This window comes from Rhododendron vialii, chromosome 8a (assembly GCF_030253575.1).
Source record: "Rhododendron vialii isolate Sample 1 chromosome 8a, ASM3025357v1".
In the NCBI taxonomy this organism is placed as follows: domain Eukaryota; kingdom Viridiplantae; phylum Streptophyta; class Magnoliopsida; order Ericales; family Ericaceae; genus Rhododendron; species Rhododendron vialii.
This window is the reverse complement of record NC_080564.1, coordinates 34,633,443-34,657,937: the sequence shown is the minus strand read 5'-3', so window position 1 is coordinate 34,657,937 and position 24,495 is coordinate 34,633,443. Positions and strand designations below refer to the sequence as shown.

At 36.9% G+C, this 24,495-nt stretch overlaps 2 protein-coding genes across 3 annotated transcripts; one reads left to right on the top strand and one right to left on the bottom strand.

Annotated features, from left to right (window-relative positions):
* Positions 1-491: 491 nt before the first annotated feature.
* LOC131335789 (omega-amidase, chloroplastic-like) lies at positions 492-4,958 on the top strand. Of its 2 annotated transcripts, XM_058371294.1 has the most exons (10): positions 492-746; positions 1,535-1,651; positions 1,799-2,020; positions 2,103-2,196; positions 3,309-3,383; positions 3,487-3,565; positions 4,152-4,167; positions 4,252-4,332; positions 4,437-4,519; positions 4,601-4,958. In XM_058371294.1, the coding sequence occupies exons 1-10, from the start codon at positions 663-665 to the stop codon at positions 4,674-4,676; spliced, it is 927 nt and encodes a 308-aa protein (XP_058227277.1). In that variant the 5' UTR covers positions 492-662; the 3' UTR covers positions 4,677-4,958. The 2 variants fall into 2 exon arrangements, with proteins under 2 accessions (XP_058227277.1, XP_058227278.1); XM_058371295.1 differs by lacking the exon at positions 4,252-4,332.
* A 13,717-nt stretch (positions 4,959-18,675) lies between these two features.
* Positions 18,676-20,642, bottom strand: LOC131335788 (protein BIG GRAIN 1-like A). Its single transcript, XM_058371292.1, has one exon. It carries the CDS (start codon positions 20,101-20,103, stop codon positions 18,793-18,795), a length of 1,311 nt encoding a protein of 436 aa, XP_058227275.1. The 5' UTR covers positions 20,104-20,642; the 3' UTR covers positions 18,676-18,792.
* Between the last annotated feature and the right edge of the window lie 3,853 nt (positions 20,643-24,495).

Sequence of the window (24,495 nt, the reverse complement as noted above, 5' to 3'; positions counted from 1 at the left end):
TGAACACTTTTACCTTAAAATAGAAATACACTCCAAAATAAATACTCTTGCGAGGGCGTCGTTCTTGTACTTGGGAATAGATCCCTCCGTCTTGACTTCTATCTCTCCTCAAGGGGAACGAATGCCCTATTTGATGTTTTTCTTGTTTTCTTATAAAATCGTGATCCTATGATTTTGACCCTCAAAAAAAATACCAAAATCGTCTAGGATCCAATGCAAACACTTTGCAAATGTAAGGGGTGGAGGAAGAGCTAGCCATTTCCTCGAGGGGATTTAAAGAGCAAGCAATCGTTATGAAAAAACTAGGTGGCACAGCATAATACCAACCCGTTGCTACACGCTAAGACTCGAATAGGCTCTTGCTGTTGTTGACTAGTTATTGTTGAACTTGATTGGCATCGGATAGCTCAAATGGCATCCCCTGTTATAAAAACTGTGCGTTGCGCAAAGTTTTTTTTTAAGGTATGTCCTCTACGTGACATACGTAATAAATTAATCACACTGACTATCACATCATGTGTTATGGATCAAGACTCTCTCTCTCTCTCTCTCTCTCTCTCTCTCTGTGCTTCCAGTAACTAGGCTGAAAGGGAGGAAGAGGAACAGATCATAAAACTCAACTGAATCAAGGAAAACCTTGGAGAGGTATCAGCCCTGATCAAATGGCATCCCGGCTTTCAAGTAGCACAGTTGACACCCAGATTTCAGCTTCCTCTGAGCCCTTTGAAATTCCCAAAATTACAAAGGTTTTGCTGTCAATTTCTTTTTATCCCAAACTCTTGACATTGTACTGTTTTTTCCTTAGTTTTTCAACTTGTTTGTAGCTAGATAAGATCGTCTATGTTATGTTTGGATCTTCAATTTATGGTGAAACAGACAAAAAGAAGAAATGGGTAAACAAACTGAATGTCTATTTTGGTTGCTGAGACGAAAATGAATAGGTATTTATGGGGGAAAAAAGTCTTGTTCTGTTCTTTTTCTCTGTTTGGTTTGCTCATATTTTTCAAATTAAGTTCCTTTCCCTTTCATTTTTCTATCCTCTTAGATAGATTTCTCTGCTTGTCTACAAGTTTATATGTAAGTATGCTCATTCATGTGGAGTATTATGTTTGCCCTTTTCCTCTTGATATTTTGCAAACAAACTTCAAGTTCTACAATCACTCCAAAGTGATTGCCGCACAGTTCGGATTTCACTTCCTCCGAGCCCTTCGGAAATGCCAAAAGTTTGCAAAGGGTTTTGCTACCTTTATCTCATAATCCACAACTGTTGATATTTTGGAAACAATCACTCCCAGGTCATTTCCTAATCAAATTCGACATTTCTTACAACAAAAATAAAAGTTCTAAACGTTAATTTCCTGTAGTAACGGGAGGAAAAGGTGACTTTAAATTAGTTTTTATTTTTCTTGCGGCAGTTCAAAAATGGAAGTTCTGAAGGTTAATTCCCTGTATTAATCGCCATTCAAAAAAAAATTCCCTGTACTAATGGGTGGAGAAGCTGACTTTAAATTAGTGGGGTTTTGTTATACGGCAGTTCAAGATCGGCCTATGTCAGTTAACAGTTACTTCAAACAAGAATGATAACGTGGCTCATGCTCGAAACTTAATCGAAGCTGCTGCCAAGCTAGGTCCAAGCCTTGTTATGTTACCTGTGAGTTGACTACTATTCGTTTCACATTATTTATTTTTCCAGAACAAAATGTGGCAATGATGAAAACCACTGGTTATTGGATTTAAAAAATTCATTTCGCAACTTAGTATTTCTATGGCTCATGTTGGTTTTACTTGTTACTGATAGGAAATGTGGAACTGTCCTTATTCGACCGATTACTTTGAAGAATTTGCTGAGGATTTTGATGACAAGGATGGCTCTCCGTCGTTTGCTATGTTATCTGAAGTTGCTCTTGGCAATGGGATCACAATTGTTGGTGGATCTATGCCAGAAAGGAGAAAAAATCAGTTGCATAACACCTGCTGTGTTTTTGGACCTGATGGAAACCTCAAGGCCAAGCATAGTAAAGTACGTACACAAGAATTTGAGAAGATAAATAAAAGGATATAAGCGCTATAGAAACTAAATCAAGAATTGTGGTGTCGTATAGATGCACCTGTTTGATATTAACCTTCCAGGAGATATTTCATTTAAGGAATCAGACACCTTCACAGCAGGAGATCAACCTACCATTGTCGACACAGGTATGCATCGATTTCATAGGCAAGTAAATTTGCTCAAGCACTTAAGATCATTTCTATGCAGTATTCCAAATTGAAAATGAAATTGTGATGTATTACATGGACATGGAGTCCTTTATTCACAGCATTCTATGTTGAAACAAAAGTGCTACACACACAACGGTTGTGTAAAACACAACACACAACCAATCTCTAGCCATCCATGGCTGTAATGAATGGTCAGGATTCGCTCAAACTCTTCCTCATAAAAGTTAAACTTATCCATGAAAGAGTTTTTTTTAAATCTAGACCGTCCAAATACATCTGGACGGTCAGAATTACACACACAACCAACACAACGATTGTGCAAGTAGCATTTTTGATGTTGAAATTGATGTCGTGGCGGATGACATGGAGATATTTTGGTGGAGGTCATATATTTGTCTTACCACAGATAAGACTAGTTGATGGATTCAAGTTATCGGACACCTTCTAAATGGATTGTCCTAATGCTTAAAGAAACAAGTAGTTTTGGTTTCATATTTGGTGGAGGTGGACTCTTGCTCTCTAGGAAGTGGAATTCTTCATTTGCGAAGTGTTCATCTCAAACTTTTGTTGCCGAATAATCCAAGTTATTCACATTGCAAAAACTTAAGGAGTTTGTCACAAGCCCAACTATTTGCCAAATTCAGAAATTTTTTATATGCATTACTCCGGCATGCCTGCTATCGCATGCTCTTCTCTTTTAACGAAAAAAAGCTCCAAATATCTGAAAATTTAGTTTATGAGATAAGCATTCACAATTAAGTAACTGCAGAATACAAAAGCTTCAAGGGAACTTATCGTGCCAACAAGCTGCAATGTTTATGGACATCTTGTTATTTGTATCATCCTCTCCACAAGAATATGGCATTTGTTGATCGTAATTTTTTTTGTCACTTTCTGATCCAAATCCTGTTGGAAGTTCTTCAAGTGCAAAGGAACAGAACATTCTCCTACAAGCTTTTCTGGACATCATACACTTGAACAATTTTCCTTACGCTTCGTTCAGATTTTAACAAGTCTATTTTGTACGTAGTTTTCTTTTGCATGCTCAAGTTCAGAAGTAATGGTTTATTACTTACATTTGAATGCAGATGTGGGTCGAATTGGAATTGGAATTTGCCATGACCTACGTTTCCCTGAACTTGCAACGCTATACCAAGCGAGAGGTATTCATTTTTTTCTGCATAGTTGTAGGGGAATTGTGGAATTCTGCAAGTGGTACTTATATGAGTGCATCACTCAGATTTGGTGTGTATTTGACAAAACTAGGAGCACACTTGATATGCTATCCGGGGGCGTTTAACATGAGTACGGGGGAATTGCTGTGGGAGCTGGAGCAAAGAGCAAGGCAAGTACATTTATCTGTGAAAACCTTGTGTGAGCAACAAATTACTCAATGCATGAACATGCCATTGCCAGGGTCCACATTGTTACAACATAATACATTAAAGTTGAAGCTAAAATTTAGTTCCGGTTTGGGGCTATTCAAGTATTGAACTTGATATAACTCAATTTAGCTAACTGAGTTCTTTAGGTACTTGATGAAATAAGTTAGAGATGGGCAAGACCATAAGAGAATTTCTGTGCAAGTGACCAGAATAGAACAATGAAGTACTTTCTCTCTTTTCTTTATTATTTGTTTGCGCGGAAATCTGCATGAAATGAGAGAGCAGCTCCATAGCACCATCAAGTTGAAGTCTAAAATGCTTATAGATGAGAAATCAGAAAATACACAGTGTCGTCGTAATTTGTGATCAACTTGAATGTTAGGGCATTGGTCTGTATCTTGTGGTCATCTGGTCTTTAGTTCCTCAAAATTTTCTGATCCGTATTTGTAGTTTCACCTTTCTAGTGTTGTCAAATGAGAAGACTTCGGAGTGTCTTATGTTTATCTGCTAATCTCTATGTACTAATTTTTTACTTCCAAAATCCAGGGCAGCTGATAACCAGGTACTTCTACGCTCTTGTTTTCACGTATAAAGTTTTTCACAGCTCAAAAGCAGAATTCAGCGTAGATTTGTGTTGTGGTGGTAGTTGTACGTTGCTACTTGCTCACCATCTCGAGAATCCGTCGGTAGCTACATGATATGGGGACATTCTACTGTTGTTGGACCGGTAACAAAATTGAACTTTAGTTATTCCACTCTAACTATTTGAACTTAACAACACGAGCAAAACATTTGGATCACAAATTATGGTTCTCTTTTTTGGCTGAGCAGTCTAGCAAAATAGTCGCCACCTCGGGGCACGAAGAGACAATAGTGATTGCTGAGGTTGATTATTCCAAAACTCGACAGCTAAGGTGATTACCTATTTCTGTAGCTGTGGATATGTATACAAGAAACTGCTTACATTTCTTGATAGAAGTTCCATACACTTACAGGGAGGCTCTGCCACTAGAGAAACAAAGGAGGGGAGATGTGTACCGGTTAGTTGATGTGCATCAGCAGAAGCCTTGAAGTACAAGAATTTTGATACTTACGAATGTGTTGAAGGTTGGCTGGTTTAAAGTTCGAGCCGAGCTCAAGAAGCTTTATCTTCTGTTATTGTACAAGATCGAGTTGAGCTCAGAAAATAAACACGTTTGAACATGTCTATTAGCTCGTCTTGTTTCATAACAAAGATCGACTCAAATGAACAAGCTGAACTCAAGTAGCCGCGATTCGTTTCGCAACCCCCATTAATTCCTAAAAAAATGTGAACTAGTTCTCTAGAAGGCCTGATTTAGCAGTATTTTCTGACCCTTGCCTTGTGACCAAATTGGTGCTTTTAGCATGCAGATTCGTTTTTCCTCCAGTGTCATATTTTTCCTATATTTCCAGTGCAGATGGAGTGAAGCTCCAGTGGGCTGAAGCCCAATATAAACAAGCTTATTCCTTATGGGATTTCCACTCTGGCCCAGTAAAATCAACACCAAAGTTGAGTCATTTGACCCAACTAATCAATCACCACGTTTGACCCAACTTGTCTCTCGCGCAGGCCCTCGGACCTTCCGTTTTGCACAGATCCAAACACAGCCTTCTCGCAAGGGCCGAGTCTTACAGCTCGGTGGGGCACCCACCACGGGCTGATGGGCGGACTGGGGGGACAGCAGCGTGCTGTCCTGGCCGAGGGGGCCCTGCTCCGTCTTGTTTCGATGATCGAAAACGTTCATTTCGTAGAGCTTGTCGAGTTGAACATGTATGCAAAAAATCAGTTTGATCGGATATCATTAAATGCCTCGTCGGAACACATATAACTTGCCAATAATGGGTTCTAGTAGATTTGATCCAGTGTTTCGGATCCATTCTTTTCAAGACAAAAGGTTTCGATTAGGCACTTAATGATATCCGATCGAGATGATTTTTTACATACTTGTTAAACTCGACGAGCTCTACGAAGTGAACGTTTCCGATCATTGGAGCGAGACCGGAGCACGGCCCCCTTGGCCGAGACAGCAGGCAGCTCCCCCAACCCTTGCGAGACGAACGTAATTGATCTATTTATCACAAGACGCATATAATGTCTAGATGCATAATGCACTAGATGATCTCATGCCAAGTGTTTCTTTATAACTGGATAGCTTATGTACATCTCGATTAAATTTTTTTAGTAGCCAAAATGTCTTTGACAACTTTCATGCACCTTATCTAAATTCAGGATCATAAAATTAACAACTAAGCAAACTTTTACCGAAAAAAAAAATCAAGTGAAAATTTTAGCAAACGGTCGAGTCCGACCGAACTTTGACAAGCATAGAAACATATTGAAGTCACGGATCTAAAGTTGGACTTGTTAAATTTCTCTGTGTACTCGTAGCCATGACAGTGAAATAAAAGGTGACCGAAACTAGCGACTTGATTTTTCTACGCTTTGCAAATAATTCTAATTTTTTTAATAATACAGGGTGCCCCGAGCAAACTTAAATAATTCAAATTTTGTCATTGGGTGATTCATTAAATTGGATATCTATATCAGTTGGAGACCAATGAGGGTGTTGAGAGCAAGGCTGGCACAAAAATATCATAATGTTTGTGATGAAAAATGATGGCAGTTCGAGCAATGACGTCAAACCACTAATGATGGATTCTATGTGCCGAAAATCCCCCATGCCTCTGTGCCGAGGGATTTTCCGGCGGTTGAATTTAAAACATAAAAGAAAAAAAAAATCACACAATTCAACGGCCGAAAAATCCCTCTGCACAAAAGCACATGAGTTTTCGTGACAGAGGATCTCCGACCACCTAATCATGACTCATGAGTCTAACGAATATTTTCTTATCGTGTTTGCTTAGAATTTTGGAGCAACAATTTTAAGCAAACACAATAAGAATCAGGTTGCTATATATTCCCTTCCTCTAGACAAAAAAAGAAATGAAAAGATTCCCTATAGAATTCGCCATCTTAATTAGACATTATTCCTTGATCCCTTATCAAGTTGTACCAAATCGTGCATAGGTCGGATCTTAAATGGAAACAATATAGTATATGTGACTCTCCTAATTTTTGTAGTCTATTTCTAGATCTAGATTTGAATCAGACCATACATTAATTTTTCTGCGTACTTTTCCAGCCAGATTTAAATCTAAATTCTACCCATTAAAATTTTTCCGATGCTCTTTTCTTTGCACTTTTTTGTATAAATTTTTTTCAGACGAATATACCTAGGGGACTGTGGGACCCCGGATCGGGGTTGCTGTAGTGCACCCCGTAGAGCGGTCAATCCGGCCGTCCATCTCGGCAATGGACGACTAGGATTTGTAGGAGCTCGGATTAAATTCAAGCTGTTCACACCGAGATGGACGGTCGGATCGGCCGCACTACATGGTATAGTGCAACAGATGCACTACAGCCCCTCCCATTCCATGGGACGCCACCTACTTTTTCAATGGACGGCTAGGGTTTGAGTATTTTTTTTATGTGTGATTGTATTTGTATATTTTAATCTACGGCTTAATCTAGGTTAAATTCAAATAATTTCACATCAACCCATGAAATCTTCTCAATTACTTTCATAAACAAGTAGCAAGTCCATGTGTATTTTTAGGTACTCGAAGAAAAAACAAAATAAATTTACATACTTATGCTTGCATTAGGTCAAAAAGATGCATTAATTATATTTAGGGCCCGTTCGGACAAATAAGTCACAGTGGCTTATTTTTTGTCCTCATTCAAATTTTTTTCGTATCACTTGGCTTATTGACATTTTTTTGAGGATTATTGCATCCTCACTACAAGAGGAATGTAAAAGGTTAAAATTTTTGACCGAAATCCAATTTTTTTTGAATAAAGACGAAAAAATTGGCTTATTGATTTGTTTTCGTCTTTATTCAAAAAAATTTGGATTTCGATCAAAATTTTTAACTTTTTAGATTCCTCTTGTCGTGAGGATGCAATAATCCCCAAAAAAATGACAATAAGCCAAGCGATACGAAAAAAATTTGAATAAGGACAAAAAATAAGCCAAAATGGCTTATTTGTCCGAACACCCCTTACTGTGTTCGGTTCCATTTTCAAATCAAGATTTTTGAGTAAAAACCAGAAAACTTGTGATCGACAATCAACAAATATTTTGGACGTGGGCCCCTAATCTTCTCCTAACGATCTGTTCCCAGTCACACCACTTGTCTCTTTGTTGGCCCGATTGAATTAAAATCCTAGCTCCGCCTCACCCGTCGTCTCAATCCATCTCTTCCCATGTTGACGATTAGAAAACACAAGTACAAGACACTATCTATCAATAGGGCTAGGCAGTAGGCAACATGAACGGTGGAGAAGACCATGCAAGTCGTTAGTGGCAGCTTTTCTTTTAAGTTTTGAAACATCTTATAATAATCATGCTATAGCTAACTAGCCATGTGGTACCTCCAGCTTAGCTTAGGCTAACATCAAACTTTGCTGAAAACTATGGCGCCATCCCCTTGCTAGTCACTATCTCATTAACCCACCCCATTTTCACATATTTTCCCAGCCGCCCCAAGACCTTTTTACTACTGTAGTAACCATATTCTTTTTAAGAGGTTGATTTTTATGCAAACCCATTTCTCTCTCCCATGCAAGTGTGTGTCATGTGTGCATAGCAAAAGTACTTTGATGCGGAACGCTAGAATTAACCTTGCTTTAGTTTGCCGCTAAGGAGAGTTGAATCCAGCAAAATTTTGGGAGTCATCGATCGTGTATCGTGCCTCTCCAAAATGAGACGATTCATCGAGAATGATGAAGTTTGGAATTCAATATCTTTTTTTTTTTTGGTAACCAAGGAACAATCCTGCAACCAAGCCACTATTGAATCCAACTGCACAATCTAAATCTCGAGAGATCTTATTTACATTATACTACATACTTTGACTGCATCAATACTGTCTGCAATGATTTTCAACAAATAACCTCTCATGATTTTAAGATCCATGGTGACGTGAAAATAATGGCTAACCAGTCCACATCAATTATCTTATGGGCGATTGGAATTCAAATATGGGTAGGAAACTAAAATGGGTCAATGTGTACAGAAGAGAGAATGGGTTCAAATAATGCACACCACACCTCTCTTTTCCGAGATAGGAAAAAAGAAAAGCTACCACTTCTCATCTCATAGTTACGTGACAATCTTCTTGGGATCACCAAAAAATGAAAATTCTCTTACTTTTTCTTTTTCTCACTCCCAACAAAACCTCTGCTTTTACTTTCAACAAAGCTGCCTTGCCCCGTCTCTCCCTCTCTTCTTTTTCATTTCCCACCGATACCCAGAATATCACCAGCATGTTCCAAGGTTATGTTGGTAAATTGCGGGGGGAAAAGAAAGTGATTTTGGCACACCTGGCAGCACTACGTGTGTACGTGGCAAAGAATCTATGGGTGATGAGGTTGAGAAAAGTTATTCAGTGCTCCTGGTGTCTAGCGGTCTTTTCCATCGCACGTCAGTGTATGCCTCGCCACAGAATATGTGAACTCCATGTGTGACGTAGAGTGCCCCAACTTTCTTGAATGTTTTTGGAACATTGATCAGACTCTGTTTAATTTGAATTTTAAGGGAGATTTTTTAAAATAATGACTAATTAGTGGAGAGAGAAATAGAGAAAATTTATTAAAAATCGTAAACTTTTGAAATTCCCAAATGAAAAAGCACTGAATTATCTAAGATGAGGCGGTGGGAGAGGTTAGATTGAGAAAGAATAAGTTCGAAAAATTCAAAATAGGAAACTCTTCCCAAATTCAACATAAAAATTCTCAATTCGCTCTTATTAAACAAACTGCGTGGCAAGGCCAAAATTACCATTCCCGTCACACATTTGTACGGTTGATAAATCGCCATCCGACTCACTCGATAAATTACCAGCAAACAAGAACTAGACACGGCATGGCGTCGGCCAATACCCCTCCGATGTCAAAGTTTAGTCGATTTGTGAAGTCCACATGTGGTATTTAGCGTTAGAGACCGAAAGTTAATTAGGGGGGGTATCTGTGAAAGATGAGTCACACGTGTGCATGCGCGACAGGTCTGGGACATGTTGGGTAGGACGTCACGTGCGCTTCGATACTAAAGTCGCACTCGCGCACACGCTTGGCCTTCCCTTCCAACTCCGCCACCGTACACGTCCAAGTTGATGAGAGTCACATGCTTTCGCTGATCAAAGTGCGAGTGGGTGGGTGGGGGGACCACACACAGGAGATTTGTACAAAATTGAGATATCGATAATGAAAAGTGATAATATAGTAGTAGTAGCATTTTTAGTCTCAATTTAGCAAAAAAAATTTGTTGCAGAAATATTGTCCGATTTTTAAACCAAAAGGGGTTTTAGTTAATGAAAGCTTTATTTTACCCTTCTACTTTTAACTCAATGATACTGAATAAAACTTTAAAAAGCAATGATTTGGAGGGTAGAATGGAAAAAATGTGGTGATTAGATATGCAATGATTATATTCTCTTGTATAGTTGGAATCCCCAAAAGAAACTACTTTCTCTGTCTCATAATATTTGTCCGGTCTGCAAAACGAAGAGATAAAAATAATACAATTTTTGCAAGAAAAATTTAATTTAATGTCGATGAGTTCTTTTAATTTATGAAAAAAGTTTGAATTTTTTTCTTGAAAGAAATGCATTATTTTTTAGTCTTTGTTTTGTGGACCGGACAAATATTTTTTTGGGACGGAGGTAGTAAAAAATGGGGATGAAGGGAATAATAAAACAGTTATGTTGTCGAGAGCGCAATGGATTGTCAATAAGGCAAGAAGAAATAAAAAAATAAAAATATTTGATATACTTTCAACACTTTACACGACAATTTAACTGGTAGGAAACCATTTCTTTTTCTTTTTCTTGCATTAGTGACAGCTCATTGGGCTTTTATGTGGAGTAGCATTTTTCATACTGCACATTTATACCGCACACGTGTAGGCCTATTCCGGGTCCTACAACAATACAAAAAAATACTCATAAATTTTAAAATAATCTCTTATAAGCCCTGTAAAAAATCAGCTCTAACGGATATCGATAAATATTTTTTCTGTATTCGTCGGGATGAAACTGAGCAGTCTATGCATATTGGACTAACAATTAATAACACATTCTTCGTAGGTTCTCTGATTAATTGAACCAGTCACAGTTGAGAAGCCTACAGGAATTATAACAATCTAATCGCCTGCTTGTAACAATTTAGTGTCAAACATGGCCCCGAGACCCGAGTCCAATGGGCGCGCAAAGGCAATAGTAGTCCAATATTTCAAGTACAAAACTTCGATGATATATTATAATCGAATTTGACCATCTGTACGTAACACCTTGGTTACAAAAATAAAAAAGAAACCGCCCATTACTACTTGTATATTCACTATTACGTATGTAAATCACTTCCCGATAGGTCCATCAAGAGACTCCTGCAGATCACTTCCTGGTTGGTTCATCGCGAGAAGCCTACAAATCACTTCCCAATATGTCCATCGGGAGACTCCTACGTAGATTACATCCTTTACGTCCATCCGGACTAGAGAATATTTCTCCTCTTGCTACACAACTCATACTTGAACCGATTTTATACTGATTTGTAGCTTTTATAACCTGATTTTTTACACTGATAATTTACATATCAATACCACCATGAAAATATAACGGTGGGTGAGTCCCATTTTGAATAATGTCAACAAAGTTCTTGGGTGGCCCTGTCTTGCCAAACCATTCATAGTTTAATGTCCTGTCCTGACCCCTTTGACATGCGTTATTGGAAAATTTTAGCTGTAAGAAAGCTGTAGTGAGGTCAGAAATCGACTGATCGTGTTGAAGCAGACATAAGTGATGATGTTTGTTACAACACTTATTATAGATTCAAAGAACCTCGAGCGTTGGCTGGGTCTGAGACTTAAGAGTTTGTTCCGTCTTTGGATCTTACGTTGAAAACCTCTTAGATGCTATCAACACCATTAAAGTTAGTTCATATGGAACTTTGCTCCGATTTTAATTGGGTTAATTCTCCGCCAGTGGCTGGTTGAAGTGGGTCTTAAAATCAATCGAAGTATGTGTAAGCCGGCTCGAACATGAATTATAAAAAACTATTGGATTCCAAGCTTGAACTATCATCACCAACTAACTACACTGTACAACACGTCATGCATTCACGTGCGCGCGATAATTCGTTCTAAACGGCCTCTATCCCATCCATGACCAAAATCATCAGAATAGGACAACTCAAAAATCAGGATATCTTTCCATTCCCAAAATAATTGCAATGGTCATCCCTGAGGTGAGAAATAGAAGAGGAAAAGGAGAGAAATAGAGGAGGAAAACAAGATTATCGACTAATCTTGAGACTCTGAAGTTAATGATCGGCTAAATTTTCAGTTACCCTAGATATTTTGTTGTCGACGGTACAAATTGATCATCTTGCGAACTCGAGAGAGTAAATTCTTTATTTGCTGTCATGTTCCCACTCTCTAACCCTATGTGAGTTTCTCTCTCTTAGTTGAGGGATTATACTTGTAGGCATAAATTTTTGTAGGGTAGGGTGACACAGAGTGCACCCTTCGGTGAGGACAACAGAGAAAGAAGTCATTTGTGGTATAGGATACGAGTTAAATGGGATTGGGTCCTACAAAGGATTAGCCCAAATAACCAGATAATTGTTGCACCCTTGGTATTAATGCTATAACCTATCTGCCAGACATGTGTGCATGGTTGGTGCGTAACTTGCCTAGCTAAGGTTTGCCCACTATTATAGCCTCTGATGTTAACTCCTTGGCCGAGTGGTCGAGTGGCCAAATGAGCATAAGAAAGCTAACAAGTACTGTTTGTCCTTCCTGAAATCGTATGTTCGGATCCCATGTAGATTAAATATTTCAAACCTTAATTAGAGCCACTAGAGGATTTGTTCGGTGATTAACTTCAGAGTTCTGGAATTATTCGAGGTGCATATAAGTTAGTCCGGACATTCGATTATAAAAAATAGTAGTAATGATAAAAAAATAAAAAAGAAGAAGAAGCATATGATGTGAACAATATTGATAGAACCCATTCGTGGTTTGATGCAATAGCTCGTGGAGGTACCCAACATATAGAGACCCACACCCAAGTTTGTGATGCATTATTATGGGACAGAGAATTGATAGAGTTAGGGGTGGCCACCATCTGGAGAAAGCTACAAGCTCGAGAGTTTAATTAATTAAAGAGATGAGTTTTAATGGTTACACATTTATTCAATACTTTCAATTAAACTCTGTGGATGAGTAACACTAAAGACACTAAACCATATATTCTTTTTCTGATAAAAAAATCTATAGTTCGAGGTGAAAAACTTGTACCCATAAGTGAAAACCTTGTTCACAGAATCAAAGTAGATTAATGTCCCATTCCGCTGAGGTTCGTATTTGTAAGTAATTATTTTTCGCTTTATGAAACAGTTCATTCTCTCATAATATATATCTCATATTTAATTCAAAAAATAAGTACTAATTTTCGTTTGCTAGTTGAACGTACACACCCTAATTACTTTTAGTTTTACACCTGAATTAAGTCAGGTAGCGTGTGTGTGATCAAGAGGGCGAGAGCAAAAATAAAAAACAGGAGCATGGAGCGAGAGGAGATCGAGGATACCCTGTTGAAGAATTATGTGACGTAACCACGCCCGTACTGGTTTACAGATTCTAGCATACACGCATACCAACTGCATGATTACTCATAAAACAACCTCACCAGCAAGCGCGTCAAAACTTTATAATTAAGGAGAAGATTATGTCCATTATTAGGAATGTGTTTCCTTTTTAGAGGTAATTAATAGTAATTAGCAATGTGTTGAAAAATGGAATAGTCACCCCTTTGAGCTTAGAAGACCCATTAATTTGTAGGTGGCCTCTCACCCACTAATTACAATTGTTTCTCATCATTGTTTTAAAGTTCCCCACTCCACCAACCAAACAGAACGCTAACCAATTAATAAACTGCAATCAAAAGTGAGATTCGCAACTTTTATTACTATCTATCAGTTCAAATTAATTTTTTTTCTTTTATTTTTTTCCCAATATTATTGTATACATCAGCGTGTTTTAGTATGTTAGTGAATAGGGGATTTATATCCTCTCCATAGCCTTGAACCCCAAATTCGCCTTCCGTGGAGCTCTAACCTCCGCCTCCACTGTGGAGGGAGGGTGAGACAACCAACTTCACTAGGAAGGGTCTCTCAAAAGTTTTGCGAAAAGGGCTTTTTTGATAACTCCAAGCCAGCGTGTTTGTACCTCGACTAATTCCTAGTTCGTGAGGCTAACGATTGGGTAAACGTTCAGTGACCCCAAAAAGAACTAATAACGCTAGGGAAGTGTCGAACTTGAATGTTAAAAGGAAACAAATTCCGTCCTAGACTTTGACCACCGAGCCAGTCGGTTGGAGTTAAAAGGGCTAATCATTGAAATTATGGATTGAAACTAGACGGCAAAACCCAGCACGAAATAGTAGGTCCTACTAAACAGGCATGCCTAAACTAATGAAATTGTGCATCATTGTCATGTACTTTGTATTTCATCACTTCAAATAAATTTTTTTAATTTCGTCAAATAAACTAATAAAATTTTATACTTATTTTTGTGGAACTAAAGTCCTTAATGTCCTACTTTCGTTTGCGGCCGAATCCAAGGTGTTGGGCTTGTTACACATGTAGTTTAAAATTAAGTGATTACTAAACAAATCAAACTTGAATAAATTAATTATTTTTTTTATCATTTTCTCTGAGATCAGCCGCCGAATTTGACTTGGTAAGTTGTTCATACGCCTTGTATACCTTAAGGAAAAATTTTACTCAAATTTGATTTTTCATCGTTTCAATTAAAATCGCTCGAAAAATCTACCTGCTAACCCACAATTTAAAATTTCCTTGCCATGCTACGTGAAACGGATCTTTCACACGGAAGGTATTAACGTTCAATATCTGTAGCTGTCTTAATGTTATTATTTTTATTTGACAATAAAGAAGAACTTCATAGATAAAATAGTACTCCTAATGTTATTATTGAACAATTACGTTACATAATTTCTCCTGGCTACATGGTTCATTCGGGGGGAGAGATCGATTGAACTTCAAAAAATAGTGAATGGTCTTACCTGAACAGAAATTCTAGCTACCTAGTAGTATATGGGAAATAACAAGATGGAATGTTTCTTGAAAAAACAATTTCTACATCTTCTTTTATCAGGATTGCATGTGTTCCATTTTTTCAAAGATTTATTCCTTTGGATTAATAAAGGCCTTAGAAATCTCCATTAATGATTAATATAGTAGCTGCTAATCATAGGGACCACTAAAACTATGTAAACTTAACTAACTACTGGGTCCTAATAATGTTTTATCATTTTCCGTATCTGTAGGCCATTTTAAAGCCTATACCACTTTTGACCATAGGAATATATATAGCCTTTTCTTTCCCTTTAGTTCATGCTTCCAAACACACAAAAAAAAAATTTATTTTTCCAAAGTACAAAACATTAAAATTTAAAAATACACTTTTATATATTATTAAACTCAATTGGCATATCAAGCTGTTATGATTTGGTGGTCCTCCCAATGAAGCTTCCTTTGAAGTCACACTTTCTCAAATAGTTAAATAGAAAGAGAAATGTTAACTACGATAACTTATTTAAAAGAAATTAAAAATTGGGAAAAGAATATTTGGGGATAAGAAATCTTCAAAATTAAGTAATACAGTCGCAGTCGCCGGGGTTAGTGCTTAAATACTTTACTAGTTGAGATTGGGCAAATAGTTGCATGAGATCATCTATGGGATATGCAGATAAATACATGCATATAAAATATGTATACTTTTTTCCCTATTGGAGAATAAAGCATATAAAGTACAATATAAGTCCTTATTTATTTATTTTTTTGGAAAAAAAAATGATAAGAAAGATTTTTGTTATTTCACTAACCAATAAGTTGCAGACCATGTACATTTTTTTGGTTATGTCCTTATTCAAAAAAATTCGCATTTGTTAGTTTTATACCAAATTTTTATATAATATTGGTTCGTCTCGACTAGAGGACTGAAAAGGTAAAAGATTATGACTTTTTCAGAAGTATTTTAGGAAATATTCACTAAAAAGTTCAAAAAGTGAGTTTTTAGACTTTTTTCTTGAATATTTTCAAAAACATTTGTGTAAAAGTCAGAATTTTTAATTTGTCCGATTCTTCTCGTTGAGACAAACCAATTTAACATAAAAAGTTTAGCGTAAAACTAGCAAACACGAAAAAAAAAAATTGAATAAGAAGAAAATCCAAAAGTTGAAGTCCACAAGTTATAGGTTGGTGGACCCCCTAAGAAAAAATAATACAAAGCAATCTTCGTGAGCCATTTACACATAATACTTTCTTTTTTTTTAACGGCAATTTACTCGTAATACTACTGTTCACTTACATTTTAGTCAGCATTTTGCTATTTGCAGTTAGGGGTTAGCAAAAAACTCTTATCAATTCATGAATCTAGCTCTAGCCGGTCCAATACGGTGGTTTGATTTTGATTTTTTAGCAGCTTGTTTCATATTACATCACAGAAAAATAACCAACCTTTGAAAATGCATTGATTCGTCAAAGCGAACACGAATTGTGGGATATTCGAAAGTGAAATAGTGAACTGGAATGTGTGACGGAGGGAGTGCATATACGTTTGTCTAGAGTTTTTTCATCTATCACGCTCTCCCCGCGCACATGTGTCTCCTCGATCTCTAACGTTATATTTTGTGTTAGTAAATGATTGCAAACCGGAGGAGCCAACCCAATTTTCTCACACTAAAAACTCTGGCCCAGTATTTTGAACTTCAAAAAATGGAAAATTCATCATTTCCCCTCCGGTTAATTTACTTATTGAAAGACTAAAACTCGTCCACTCAAACAGAGAAATCCAACATTAGATCCTGTGTCCTGAACTTTTGGAGACCACAATCCAACTTTGATCTTCTCTTTTTGCCTTCCACATATAACCCCTGTATTAATTCACCTTCCTTTACCTCCAGTTAAAGCACCTACAGTGCTGGTAAATTAATAAACTATTCCATCAAAACATAAACAAATGTGATTGATATAATTGAGTTAAAGCCCCCCAAATCTCTGATTCATTATAACTTCAAGGGGTTTAAGAGCTCCTTCGACTAAATAAGTCATTTGACTTTTTTTTTTTGTTCTTATTTAAAAACAAATTCATACTTGTTAGTTTTTCGTCGATTTTTTAAGAATTCTTGTTTTGACATGACGAGAGAAATCTAAAAAGTAAAAAATTACGATCAAAATCTTTTTTAATAAAGAGGCTTATTTTCGTCTTTATTAAAAAAATTGGATTTCGATCGTAATTTTTTACTTTTTAGATTCCTCTCGTCATGCTAAAGCAATAATCCTCAAAAAATCGACAAAAAACTAAGAAATGCGATTTTTTTTTGAATAAGGACAAAAAAATAAGTCATTTGGCTTATGTAGCCGAATGAGCCTTTAGTCAGGTGGATATGGGACAACAAAAAAGGTATTTGTCCTTTGTGAAGTTGCACGTTTGAATTTTACGGAGGTCAAACATTCCAAACATTAAAATTTGCTTAATCGTTGAGTTCAAGGTCTCAAAAATAATTAAGATGCGAGCAAACTGAACATTCAATCACAAAGAAAAATCTCTAGGATTATCATACAGCATGGCTACTTTTGACTGGTGAACTCATGGCGATGCTAGCGGTGTGTTGAAGCAAGAGATGGCTCCCACCAAGCAAGGAAAAGAAGCAAAGCTTCTACTTTGAGTACTCTCTCTCTCCTCATTAATGAAAGAGAGAGAATTGCATAAAAAAAAAAATTTGCTTTAGGCCTCGTTTGGATTGAAAAGTTACCCAATTTTTTTTCTTTATTTAATTTTTTTTTGCATTTGTTTGCTTTGTGTCAAACTTTCGTGACTTATTGATTCGTCTCGACGATAGAAATCGAAAAAGTAACAATTTTTGATCGAAACTCATAATTTTTTAAATAAAAACAAAAATAAGTCAAAAAGACAACTTTTTTTTTACCTATTTGTCTTTTTAAAAAAAATGAGTTTTCATCAAAATTTTATACTTTTCCAATTCCTTTCACCGAGACTAATAAATAAGTCACAAAAGTTTGACGCCAAACTAAAAAATGTCAATTTTTTTCAAATAAAGACAAAATAAGTAATTATTCCACCTTTCAATCAAAATCCACTCTTAATACTGTAAAATAATTTTGACACTCTACTTTTTGATAATGACATTTTAAAATTCGTCTATTAGCGGGCTTTGAAAATTGTGTGATACGTATTTTGAACATTAAAAGGACAAATGTTAGAATGTGATCATCAAAAAGTAGAGTGCCAAAATTATTTTCATTTTCCTTTATTCTACACCGTATTAGGTGTGGTGCATTCAATTAATTACAAAACTCTGAAATTCTCTAGTCTAGGAGTGATCTACTTTTGATTGGAGTGAAAAAGAAGTTTATTGAGGTGCGCATAAATTGACCCAAACACCCTTGACCGTAAAACCAAAAAAAGAAAAGAACTAAGAAATTAATGACCGAATAATACTTCAGCAGCCCCGAAACGCGACCTGAAATTGATTTTCACACTTTCTTTTTTTGTATTCACACTCTTTCTTTCTTTTTTTGTCTTTTAGCAAAAAATAAATATATATACACTTTCAACGCTAAAAAATCAAATAAAGAAGAAGTACCGATATCTAAAAAAAAAAAAAAAAGTGTGAAATTCAATTCTCTAATTTTAAAGAAGAAGATCTGCCTTTGCTTTGTTTTGCTTTAGCTCATAATCATCGCGTTCACACGCAATTTTCATTTTCTTCGTCTCCACTTTCTCTCTCTTCTAGACATTAATCTCGAAGATCTCTCTCTCCCTCCTTTGATCTTTTATTTCTTTTGAGAACAAATTAGAAAGTTCGAAGACAAAATTAAAGTAAGATGATCAAAAAAGAGATTAAAGAAAAGATATAAAGGAATTCAAGACACCCAAACTGAAATAAAAAGAGAATTTTTATTTCTCTTGATTGATGTAGACCCCAAACCAATTAACTAAAACATAATAAAAACAAAATGATCTCATTTTTTTTTATTTTTTTTTATCTTAGGAAATCAACAAATCAAGCCCTTAGCAATGGCTCGATTGGTATCGAAATGAGTCGTCTCGTATACGGGCAACTCTTCTCGGTACCGCTCGATGCCAATGGCCGATAGATTGTCGAGTTCGAAGAGATCAGAGCTAGCACAACTCGCACCATCGTCGTCGTCCTCATCCTCGTCGTAGATCCCAAATTCCTCTACATTCCTCGTATTGAACTCACTTTCAACCTTCTTCTGATAATTCTTGAGCAAATCTCTGGCTACTTCCTCAACTCGCCGATTTTTCTCCATGATAAGCAACTTAAGCTCTCCGTCGATTGAATCTCTGATTAAATTCCGATTCTTCTCCGATTTGAGATCATCTTTATACAACGACTTCTGTCCACACGGCTGTAAATCTTCGCCGACGACAACGCTAACCGGACCGAACCTGACCGATCTCTTAACGCCATTGCTTGATTTTCCACGTGACGACGGCGTTTTGCTCAGGCACGAACGTGAAAACGAAGAAGCCGATGAGCACGTGGACGTATACGCCGTCGACTTTGAGTACCTACTGCTTTGATCGGAATTCTTCTCGGTGTATCCTCCCGTAGACGATGAAATCTTCGCTTTCTTCGGATTCCCTGCGGTGAAGAGAGAGTTGAGGAAACTGGCGAGGCGGCCGCCGGGGGAGATCGGCTGCTTCACCTTCTTAAGGTCGCCGTAGATCTTCATCGCCTTCGACTTCGTCTTCACGAAGCCGTTTTGCTGTTTCGGCTTTTGTTCATTTACGTCAGGGAATGTATCAAACATGTGGATGTCATGATCCATTCCGTTAAGGTTGATGAGTTTCTTCGGCTCAGCCCAAACGCTGGTCCGAATCGGCTTCGGCTTGTGGTTAGCAAACACAGTCGACTCTGCTTCGGAGGAAGAAAACCCTCCCCCGGAGCTGGAGTCCGACGAACTCGAGCTCGAGTTCAGAAACACAGACGTCGAGCTCGAGTTCGGAAACTGGGAGTGACCACCGCGCGACTTCCTCTCTAGATCCGCCGTGGATTTCCGGCGGACGACGACCTTCTCGCTCACCTTCTTCTCCATCCACTTTTCGATCAGGCAAGCGCGCCGGAGATTCGCCATCTCTTCGTCGTTTTCCACGCCGCCGCCGTGCACGGCGGCGGCCCCATTACTGCGTGTCTTCCTCATTGTCTCTCTGTAAAGAACCAGCTCGTCTTCTCCCTCGTCGATGGAGCGGTAGATCGCGTCGAGAAGCGTCGACGAGAAAGACGGATTCTCTCTCTGCCGCCGATTAGAATATCGATCTTCCCTCATCGATCTATCCATGCTTTTTATACTACAAAACAACAAACGAACCTGACAGTGAGCGAAGATCGAGGAGCTAGAGGGAATAATACTAATACCCTGTTGCTCTGTTCTTTGTTGTCTGTTTGGAGAGTGTCAAAAGCTGCAAAAAGAGGGCTCTAGAGGGAGGGAGGAAACAACAAGAACAGCAATGATTTTGGCAAACAGTGTAGTCATGTGGAACAAAAAATGAAGAGAGTAGAGACAATTGGAATGGGGAATAATTAAGCAGGGAGGAGGGTAGGTGCTCTGTAGCTCTGCTGTTGGTGTTGGGTATATGATGGTAAAAGAGAGCGTGGGAATGGAGAAAGGGAACAAAGGGGGGAGACACAGTATTATTGATGTTTGTTTGGAATTGGGATGTGTAACTGTGAGAGAGTGATAGAGAGTTGTAGAGAGAGAGAGAGAGAGAGAGAGAGAGAGAATGGAAAAAGGGAGAGGCCACGCCTGACGCCTGAAGGAAGGTGGAGGAGAGAGAGAAAGGGGGGAGATGATGAGGGGAGAACTCCGTGTGACTGTTTCAGTTGCTTTTATAAGGGATTTTTGGGATTTTTGTTGGATAGCTGGAGGGACATTGCCAGGTTGGCAATGATGATGTGGCGAGTTAATTACTCTTCCTTTTTTACCTACTAGAAATTAAAAATGACATTTAAAAATAGGCTACTTTCAAATGGTAGTAGTACTGTAGTATAGTATTTAGAAATAGTGAGATTTTCCGTTCATCCTTCGTTACCCAAAAAGTCTTTCAGGTTCCGTTCCGTTAATGTTCTCATTTTGTAAGTACTTATTTTTCGCTTCTCTCATAATACATTATCTTTAATTAAAAAAATAAATACTTATTTAATTTTCTTTAACGGAACGGGGCCTCAGTGAATTGTTTTGCCTAATTTTATCCTTTTTAGGTAAGTTTTGGCATTTTCTTACTCCATTCAATCCCACAAAATTAGGAAGTATTTTAAAAAATTCCTCCTTGGTTGTATCTTCCACATGCTGTTACATATGCAAATCGCAATCGATGAAATCATAAAATTGATCGGGAAAAAAAATAATCGAGGTTTCAACCTCATCAAATCGTAGGTGAGAAACAATATATTCCTTGCCAATCGAGCAAAGGAAGAAAGATATTTAAGTTTCAAACTACTTAATTGCGAGAAGTTCTCAAAATCGAGAATGACAATTTTTTGATTGTTTCAATCAATAGCATGACAAATTTAGGAATTTCTCTATGTTTTACCCTTATGAATTGTGTTGTAAAACTCCCCAGGATCCTTTCATTTTGGATTCGCTCTTGATTGAATTTTTTGGTGTTTCCCTATAAGGATCGCAATTTATAAGGGTAATTGTTTTTTTTTTTTTTAAGAGGTCATTCATTCATCAACAATCTATCGGGCAATACAGCTTTCAGAAAAGGTACAGGAAAGAACCAAAGCTACCTAAACTTCGATCTCAGGCACCTACTGCAGAAGCAGGCCCGGCGAAATCGCCGGTACATAAGAACCAATCTAGGTCTAGACATTGTTATTATGGTAACTAATTTCCTAAGTTATAAATATTTGAAATTGTGGATATATATGTCAAAAAAAAGATTCGCAAAAAGGACTTTTGGTGCGTTTTAGTTACCCAAACGATCATATACCTGTTTAGGATGTTGAAGTAAAGTAAATTTCTGTTAGAAATATTGCTCTCAATATTGAATAATTACTAGTAGTATTTACAAGGAATTTCATCGCACCTTATCGATCAGCATCCAAATTAAGATCCCATCACCTGCAACGCTGAAGAATATGATTACCCCCACCAAACGGTTAAAATTTTGAATACAAACATTGAACAATTATATCCGAATATTATTCGTTCAAGTAAATACTTGTTGGTATAGTATTAATTATTAACCGTACATCTCTGTGACGCCCTTGGGGGTTTAATTTCTCTTTGGTTGGCATATTGTCAATCAAGAGTTTGGGTTTCGGATAGACACTTGTTGTCTTTCTCCTAGCCCTTTTAGTTTTTGTAATCTTTCAAATATTAATAAAACTTTTTTGTCGTTCAAAAAAAACCAAAAAATCTAACCATCTCAGTAACGAGTCGTTAGTCCCTACACCTGCCTACCTTCACATTTTTGAACAGAAGTGCCGGAATATTTGCACTCTCCTTCTTCTTCTCGAAGAGATTTAGGCTTTGTTTGGAACCTAAAAAAAAGAAAGAAAATGAAAAGAAAAGAAAATGAGAGAAAAAAATTATTATTTACAAAACTTAAAATTGTTATTTTCTTCTCTCTTTCTGTTCTAACCAAACAATAGGAGGGAAAAAATTTTACTTCTTTTTTTTCCACTTTCCTTTCCTTAAGTTCCAAACAAAGCCTTATACTGTCTTTCTATTTTCCGAAGGAGAAGTTTTACGCCTATGAATTAGCATTCATTTGATAATAAAAGTTTATCAGAAGCTTGGTTTAAAATTTATGAAAAATTAGCTTTTTATGATTACATCGGTAACAATCTGGCAAAAGGGGTTTGATAAATACTCTTTCTTTCAAACCTAAGTAGTAAGTCGATCATTCGCTTTCTTTCAAACCTAAGCAATTCGTTAATTGAGCGAAAGCATAACACCAGGTAAGGGACTTATTTTTCTAAGCTCGCAGATTTAACCGAGTTTTTTTTTATAATTTTTTTGATCCGCAATATTGAGTTCATTGAAAGAAACATCACTCAGTCCCATTCCAGAACAGAAAAAAAAACTCTTATTTTTTAAGAAAGTAATTTCAAACTTAAAAATTATGGGCTTGTTGAAATCTAAAAATATGCAATATGGATCTTATTTGAAATATCTCATTGAGATCTTTTATATGATGCAAAAAAAATTGAAAAATTATTTTTCATTTACATTATTTTTGAGTTTGAAAATGTGAAATAAGCTGCTTATTTTTTAAGAAGATTTCTATAACGGGCCTGAGTTATCATCCTTTTTCTTTAATCCGGTTCGTCTTACTTCCTACTGGTTCCTACATCACAAGATGTTATCCTTCCAGTTTTTTTATTGATAGTCTGTACTTCTCAAATAAAAAATTCATATGCATCTGAATTGATAACAAATATTCCGAAGTACCAAAACAAAACAAAAAAAAACACCATTCTTTACTTTACTAAACTCAAAACAAATAAATACTTTAGAAAGCTTGATGACCTAAAAAGTAGTATTACACTTCTTGGTGTGTACGCCCGCATTGGTGGTGGAATCTTCCCGTACAACAGTTTAATTTATAGATATAAGTTAGATTAACAATTAGATAACAATTCTTTATCTCTAAAAACTCCCGAGGACTTTGGGCGAGACTCCAATAATTATTCTTTATGAGGTCGCATGTTCGAATGTAACGGAAACCAAACATTCGAGCCATTGGAAGATTTGTCAAGTCTTTAATTTCAAGGTGCCAGAAGGAATTAGACGAGGTGCGCCCGGCCATCCAGTTTTGAAAACAAATATCAATTCTTATCTCTCTTGGGAAAAAAAGGCATGAAATGATATCGGTTTTGACTAATATATTAACACCCCGCTAATCCCTACTAATGTTTGTCGTCTGGCAAAAAAAAAAATTATTTATGTGCAAACCTTTTTTTATTTAATGTGCATTTAAATAATTTTTGTGAGTTATAAGGGGGAGGGAGAGAAACTGCATATGGTGGGCAGACGCCTAGTAAATTATGATTGCACTCGTGGCTCCGGCTCCTCATCCTTTTTGTGTATGATGAAAAGTATCCCAAGTTCCATTGGGCTAAAGTAATTTGATTTACATCTTTATTGTTTTCATGATTGGATGATCGGGCCAACTTGCATGCCCCACTTCAATTAATTTTGGGACTCTAAAGTTAACGACCGAGCGAACCCTGACCCCAACCCCAAGGAAGTTATTTGTTTTATCTTCTTTCTAATTTTAAAATTTACTCCTACCAAAGCCAAAAAATATTTCAAAACGAACATATTTTTTGGGCTGTGTTGATCTTGTTTGAACTTTTTCGTAATCGGTTCTTCTTTATTTTTTTTTCAATTTCTTTCGTCGTGACAAATTTGAAAATTTAATCAGAAGCTACAAAGTAACTAACAGTGAAAAATTCAATAATTAAGAAACGTTATGCAAGTCCAACCTCCACCTAATTATTACTCCCTATGCAACATCTTGTTTTTGAACTAGTTTTGCCGGTTAATGATTGAAAGTTGACCTTCCAAACTTTATTATTAGTAGACATTTATTTCCAATTAAAAAAGTCATGCAGGACTCGTAAACGAAGTCAAAACCTCTACGCACGATTTCCAATAAATTTTCTCTCTATCTCGACTCATTATACTTTAAAATCTCCCGGTCTCCAATAAATTCTCTCT